Raw genomic sequence first — 7,533 nt, 5'->3', positions numbered from 1 at the left:
GAAAGTTAAGACACTAGATTTAGTCTGAGACGCAGGATAGATTTAATAAAAGATTGAAATTCATGGAAAACTGCTAGGGTTTTCCCCCAGCAAAGGCTTCTGCAACTTAATTATCAAGCTGACAGTTTTCCCAGTTTTTAAAAATACTCATCCTTGTTCTCTAGGAATGACAAGAATGAATATATAAGAAAAAAGAAGTGTTCGGTTCTCCACTTTAGTTTCTAAAAACTATTTTGACAAGCTCCCCAGCCCATATATATATATTTTTAATGTCACCTAAAACAAAAAATACCCAAATCCAGCAAAATCTGTCTTTCCCTACCCGGAGCTGCTCCGGCAGAGGTGGGGGTGGGGTAGGGGAGGGTGAAGAGCGGTGAGAAGTCAGCACAGACACTCAAGTATTTTCCTTCCTCCTCTCCTGAAGTTACAACAAAAAATAACGACAGTCAGATCAGCCGGCTGCTCTCTGGCATCTCAGCTTCAACCTCGTCGGACCAAGAAGGGGTTCCTCGTCCTGGGGTTGGGGGGAGCAAAAAGACGCCCAAGCGAGATCCCCCTAGACTGGGGCCGCCTCTTTCGGCTTCGGCAGCTGAACTCAGCGTGCAGGGGGCTCCTTCTCGCGGCCGGCGGGCGGCGGCAGCGGCTACGATTCGCAGGCTTGAGATCCGTTGCCCCGAGATCCGCTGCCCGCGACTTACCCCCTAGCACCTTGAAGCGCGAGGGACCAAGAAGCTTTGTAAATAGCAGAAGGGAGTGGATGCAAGGAGGTGGCGGTGAGAGGGCGCGAAGAGAAGAAAAAGGAAGGAGCCGAGCTGGCAGCCGCCGCTGGAGGAATCTGAGCGTGCAGCCGGCGCGGGGGGAGAGGCAGCCGCCGCGGAGGAGGCGGCGGCGGCGGCGCGGGCGGGCGGCGGCGGCGCGGACGCCTGTAGCTGAGTTGCAGCGCGCGGCGCGGCGGTGGCGGGCTGCGCGGGGCAATGCCGACCCCGGGGCTGGTCTGCTGAATCCACTCCGCTCCACCGCCGGATTCGAACTGGGAGGGGGCGCCAGCGCACCCAGGACGCGGTGCCCCAAGGGACCCCATTGCAAGTTGCAAACTCAAGTCCCCCGCCTCCCCGGGCCAAACACACCCCCGCGCCCGTTCACAGCTGCCACCCCGGGTGATCCAAAGGCTCCGGCAGAGATCTGCGCCTCCTGGTTCTCCCTACCCGCCAACCCGACAGCTCCGCATCGCCGCCGGGGGCCCCCATCAGACTCTGCCCCGCAGTTGGCTTCGTCGAACTTGATTTCTCACCTTCTCAGCCCCATCACCTCCATCCTTTCCCCTCGTCTCGCCTCCACCCCCTCAATTTCCTCCTCCTCGCCCCCCATTTCCACCCTCCTCCCCCTCCCCCGGCCACTTCGCTAACTTGTGGCTGTTGTGATGCGTATTCCCGTAGATCCGAGCACCAGCCGGCGCTTCAGCCCCCCCTCCAGCAGCCTGCAGCCCGGCAAGATGAGCGACGTGAGCCCGGTGGTGGCTGCGCAACAGCAGCAACAGCAGCAGCAGCAGCAGCAACAGCAGCAGCAGCAGCAGCAGCAGCAGCAGCAGCAGCAGGAGGCGGCGGCGGCGGCGGCAGCGGCGGCGGCAGCAGCGGCAGCGGCAGCTGTGCCCAGATTGCGGCCGCCGCACGACAACCGCACCATGGTGGAGATAATCGCCGACCACCCGGCCGAACTCGTCCGCACCGACAGCCCCAACTTCCTGTGCTCGGTGCTGCCCTCGCACTGGCGCTGCAACAAGACCCTGCCTGTGGCCTTCAAGGTAAGAGGCTACTGCTGCCCCCCGTCCCTGGTCAGGCCGCGCCGAACCTGACAGCGGCCGTCTCCAAGCCCACGGGGGCCGCCCGGAGGTCCTCCAAGACCTCCTGCCTCTGCGGTTCCCACAGGAGGGACCTTGACTGGCCTTCTTCCTCTGGATGCCCCGGTGGGCTCCGGGCAGTCGTCCCGGAAACCCCCTCTTTCCCACCTGTGCCCACTGCCACTTCGACCTCAGCCCCACGTACCGTACCCCTTCCAGGTATCCACCCTTCAGATCTCCCGGCCCCTCTTCTAACCCACTCGCTTGCACCATCTCCCCTCCCCCCGGCGCCCCAAGGTGCCCACTCTTTGCAGCAAAGCCCCTCTCGCTCCTCCCCGCCCCCTTTCCAGGAGGCGAGGGTCCCCGGCACTCTTCCTTAGGACTCCCACGGTCCTCCTCCCGGCCAGCCCCGCACCGCGGGTGCCCGTGCCGCCTCTCTCCGGGATTCCGTGCGGTCCTTCCCTCTTCCCTCCCAGCCAGATGCCCATCCGGCATCCCTCTCCCTGACCAGCTGGAGCTCAGTGGCCCCGGCCCCTCCCGGGCTCGGGGGCTGGCGTTCGCTGGGTGCCGACCGGGGCGCGTGGGCAGCGTTGCGGGGGCTTGGGAGGGTCCAAGGCAAGCCTGGGGACGGAGGGCGGGGTAGGGGGGACGGGACAGGGGGCGTCTGCGCTGTTCGCTGACCCGCGCCAGTTCCCGCTACCCGGAGGAAGGCGGGGCCGCCAGGGTCTTGGCGTACCCCGAGGCGGGGCAGCTCTGGGGTCCCGAGCGCGGAACCTGGAGTGCGGGGAGGCGCGGGCCGCGGGAAGGGGCTGGCGCTCGGGCCGCCTATTGCAGCGGGGACCGAACTTCCCGCCTCGCGCCGCCTGGGAGGGATGAGGGAAACCTGTGGAACAACCTCGGTTCGCCAGACCTGAAAACGGAGGTGAAAATGTGCAGGTTTACTTGACTATTATTCTTAAAGGCCTTAAGTCCCATCGGTTCCTCATGCTGGTGCAAGGTCGCGGGTGGCTCCCGCCCGTGGCCTGGGCTCGGAGGTGGGAGTCCGCGGCTTCCAAGAGGCCTCTTCCGCCCGGCGGGCCCGTTAGTTTGCGGGTGGGCGGCCGCAGCGGGAGTAGCAGCCACGGTCGCAGGTTGAGGGTGTGGGGTCCCGAGCCTCCCTCAGGGCCTAGTGCCAAGGCGGCTCCGCCACGCGGTTTGGGTTTCTCGGGCAGCCCTAGCCGTGGGGGAGACACGGAACCCCCAGGGAGCAGCACGCCCTGGCGGACCGACGAGCGGTTCCCAGCCGTCCTCACTCGCGGGGCTAGAGACGGGGTGGAGGGGGCGGTGAGGCAGCCGCGAGGTGAGCACTCCTCCAACTCAGTAGGGGGCCTCGGTCCCCCAGGTTCTGGGAACTGTGGGGAGCAGGATAAGCAAGGCCTGGGGGGAAAGAAAAGAGAGGGGGAAAAAAGGGAGACATCCTGTCAGTCCCTCCATGGTGGACCCTGGGGCCAAACTCCCTCGGGCCTTTGGCGGTTCCCAGTTGTTGATCACCCCCACCCCACGCACCAGTTCCGAGTCCGTGTGTGGGCGGGGTGGAAAGAAAGAGGAGTCCGGGTCAATTAGAGCCGGTTATCTCAATGGGGCGCCTATCAGAACAGGAATCAGAATGAATTGTTATGGAAAAGGGGATGTTGTATTCTGGGGCAGGTTTCATTTTGCAGTTGGCTCAAGAAATGGTCTTTTAAAATAATTTAAAAGTGACATTCCTCCTTTTATCAAGCACCCATTGTGTAGGTTAATATTTTCTTCCTTGAAATATGAAAAAGGTCAGAATATAAGTGAATTGTAGAAAGTGAAATTTCCACATGAGAGGTGTATTTCATAATGTTGATCGCATAAGGGCCCAGAATGTTCTAATTAGCCTTATGTGAGGGTGGAAATTTGTTAACATTAATCTCTCATAGCGCCTCCAAACCAGACAGAAAACCTGAATGAAAACAGCAAAAAATACAAATAAGTAGATATTTAGTATGTATAATGCCACAAATGAGGCTATGTGAACATATAAGGCTAGGTTCTTAGATTATATCATTTACATGTTTCATGTAACGTTTTGCTACACGTTTAAGGTATAACTGTCTTGAACTGTTTTTACGATTTATGATGCTGAATTGATCTTGAGCATGAGTATTCTCTATAGAAAGGATGTTTTCACATAAAGATAAAATTCTATGTGGTTTGAGCTATTCTCAGATATTTTGGCTGTCGGTTAGGCTTTCTCACTTCAATCCTTTAAAAACTATTTTGAAAATAAATTTCTCTATTAATCATACTTACTAATTACACAGAACATATTCTTATTATTTTAACTAGTAAACAGACCATAGATAACACAAAACCATTTTAAATTGAATATTGCAATTTATATTAATTGAATAATGAATCGTGTTAACTTAAACCCTGATTCAGTGTTTTACCATCCCCATATCTGTGTTTAATGGAATTACAAAAAGGATTGAGATTTACTTAGAAGTTGTATCTCTGCTAAAAAAAATGTATATAGATATTTGAACATTCAGATTTTGACAGCAGTTTTTATCCTTTTCATTCAAATGATGTAAAAACATTCCTATTTAAAAAATATCCTGCTTTTGGATAAAAGCCTGAAAGCAATAGACTTTCTACACTCTTGCAACATAATCAAATACACGTGTAATGAAAAAATAATATGAAGTCTCTTTTTTAAAAGTGATGACAGCAAATTGGTTATCATATTCACAGATCCGTACAAAATAAATTACAGTGTTGTTAGGTAGATAGCAGATAGGTAAATGCTTTTTAAAATTTTTTAAATGTTTGTTTTATAGTTATAGGTGGATACAGTATCTCTTTTTAAAGTTTTATTGCTTTTTTTAATGTGGCGCTGAGGATCGAACCCAATGCTTCAGGCATGCTAGGCAAGTGCTCTGCCTCTGAGCCACAACCCCAGCCAGGGATAAATGCTTTTAAAAATACAGAGAACTGAATTGTTGAGAAGTCTGGTATTGAAATCAATACTGTATTTACTGAGTTCATATTTTATCACTGAGCTTGGAAATGTAGACAATCAGATGAATTCAGTATGCTGTTTTCATATAATAATTTAAAATAGTGCTTCAGCTTGATATTGACAGCGTATTACATTAAGTAGGGAATGTATTAGTATTGTTCATATGATTTTGTTTTAGGATTATATTAAAATAATTCATTATTCCTCAACATATAAAAATACAAAAGCAACTTTTATACTTTATATACAGTTGTTTATCAGTATGATATTTTTAACAAAGTTCTGCAGTTTTGAAATACTCAGTCCCCCCAGGTGTCAAGGAAATGGAAATATTTTTAACATTTCTTTCAGGTGTATCTCACTTTAAGCTTAAAATAGTTAAGGCATGCTATTAGAAGATTCAGGGCCCTTTCTGTCTCAGATAATTCCAGTGACAAAGAAGCAATTTGCAAATTCAGCTCATTAGTTGATGGTCAGGTAGAAATAGTGGAGAGTCAACTCTGCAGTCCAGTAGTACTTTTTTTAGTTAGGGGTCTGTCAGCATTTCCACTGTGAAGCTTTGTGTTCAGGGTTCATAACTAAGTTTCTTTAAATAGCTTCAAGCTGAAACAGTATGCAGAAATTTTTAGGTCCAGATGTATATTTTAAAACTAAAAGTAGTGCAAGCCTATAGCACTGTTTTCAGTTAAGAGAACACTGGACTATATGTGTTTACCAGTGTCATTTTTCTGACAAAGTTAAAGAAAGAAAACATAATTTTAGCTATACGATCTACTACTTGTAGTTAATTTTCTATCTTTAATAATACTTTTCAGTATTTATAAAAAGAAAGTTTCAAAATGACAGCAGCTTCTCTTTGAAAATCATTTTTCGACATCCTTAGCCATTTTCCTCTCTTCAAAAGCAAGTATGCAGTTTATAAATATGTGACACTAGTGAATCACATTTTTCCTATGTATTTAATGATCAGATTTTGTGTTTATATCTTTTAAAATCTAAGTATACCTGAAGAGGAAATAGGTTGTTAAACCTGTTAAACCCTTATTAAACAACATAAATTGTCACACAAAATTATGTAAATCATAGCAGATTTCAGGTTATATGAAGATAGACACATTTTTTTTGGTTATATCTTTAAATGCAATAAAACTTATTTAAAGTTAAATATTTTAGGGTTGAACATATAAAACTTATTGGTAAGTTAGCTGGAACAAATACTTCTAGGTGGAAATATTTTTTAAAATTTTAGAAACTTTCTGTTTGAGAAAAAGTAGGGTACATGTGTCTCATTTTTTCCCCTTTGGCCTTGCCATTTGTGTCCTTTCAAAATTCCAGAATATTCATTATTAGGTGATTTAAACCATCTTAATACATGACATATAAATTGCTGGCTTAAATTGAAACAATTTCCATCAAAATTTTCTTCAAATTTCAAAAAATGTTTTGAAATGATATATTATATTCATTTTTTTCTTTAGAATTCCTAAATTCTGGGTTAAGTTCTAAAAGTTAGTAGTAGTTGTTGAAACTTTTTGATAATTTACTTAAAATTTTTGCTTTCTTTAATTACTGGCTCAACCTCTCTTTTTATTATAAAGAGAGATTTGGTCAGATTCTGTCTTGAAAAATAATCATATTTTAATTATACTACAAATTGTTTTGTAAGAGTAATTGATTAGCTAAGATTATACTTCTATCCATGAAAATTTCATGAGTAATTTTAATATCCAATATTAAGATCATAGAAATAATTTTAAGGGTCTAAGTTAATTCTCTATTACTCCTCTTTTAGTGTGATTCACAGTTTTAGTCATGAGTTTCAGACAAAATTTCAATACCATTGCTAGAATTAAATATCCTTTTATTTTATTTTGTACATGCTATATACATGTGATTTAAATGCTGGTTATATTGAAGTATGTTAAATACAAGAACTCCTTTATCAATTCAGAAATATCAGTGCATAAAATTTCTTTCCCATGAGGTTTATTTAATTTGTAGATTTTATATTTTAAAAATACCTAGAAATGTAATGGATAAAGGTTTCATCATGAATTATTTGTATAGCAGTACTTTTGTCTTGGGTAATATGGATAAAAATTTTAACTCATGCTTAAGGAGTTAAGAGCAGCCATTTTTGACTGCTCTTAACTCCTTAAAATATTTTTCCATTGCTTGGGTTTGGTACACATGAAATGTGTAAAAATTTCTTCCTTCTTTTGGTTGTCTTTCAAATAAACACAATTGAGAATTTCCCAGGGAAACTTTTTAGCTTCAGAGATCTACTTCAAACAAACAAACAAACAAAATGTCAAACTTGTAATTACCCTTCTGGTCAAATACAGTGCTACACACTCTCCACACCAACACACACACTTTTTTGTCCTCCTCAGAAAAACATTGGGCAATCGGATTTGGTAGAGTGAATAGCAGAAAACACAATATATTTAGCCATTAAACCAGAGTTCAGCCATAACAGGGAAGGTTGTCACTGCATTGTGTTAGTTGTTTTTTTTTTTTTTAAAGCCAAGTTCTGAGCCTCATAGAATACTTACACAACTCGTGAACTCGTGATTATTTGTTTTGTTAAATGTGACATGTAAAACATACCAATATTTAATATGGTAATTATTATGCTGCTTAAGCAAAGTAAAATGGATTTATGTAT

General features: G+C 45.7%; 1 protein-coding gene across 3 annotated transcripts in view; it reads left to right on the top strand.

Annotated features, from left to right (window-relative positions):
* The first annotated feature begins 1,371 nt into the window (after positions 1-1,371).
* Runx2 (RUNX family transcription factor 2) overlaps positions 1,372-7,533 on the top strand; it is a 123,702-nt gene continuing 117,540 nt past the window's right edge. For all 3 annotated transcript variants that reach the window (XM_027950424.2, XM_027950423.2, XM_027950422.2), the window contains exon 1: positions 1,372-1,801. In XM_027950424.2, the coding sequence (XP_027806225.2) occupies positions 1,421-1,801 (381 nt within the window). In that variant the 5' untranslated portion in view covers positions 1,372-1,420. The remainder of the gene's footprint in view (positions 1,802-7,533) is intronic.

This window comes from Marmota flaviventris, chromosome 6, assembly GCF_047511675.1.
Source record: "Marmota flaviventris isolate mMarFla1 chromosome 6, mMarFla1.hap1, whole genome shotgun sequence".
NCBI classification, from domain to species: domain Eukaryota; kingdom Metazoa; phylum Chordata; class Mammalia; order Rodentia; family Sciuridae; genus Marmota; species Marmota flaviventris.
Note: the sequence above shows the minus strand (reverse complement) of the source record. Positions and strands in the feature narration are given on the sequence as shown.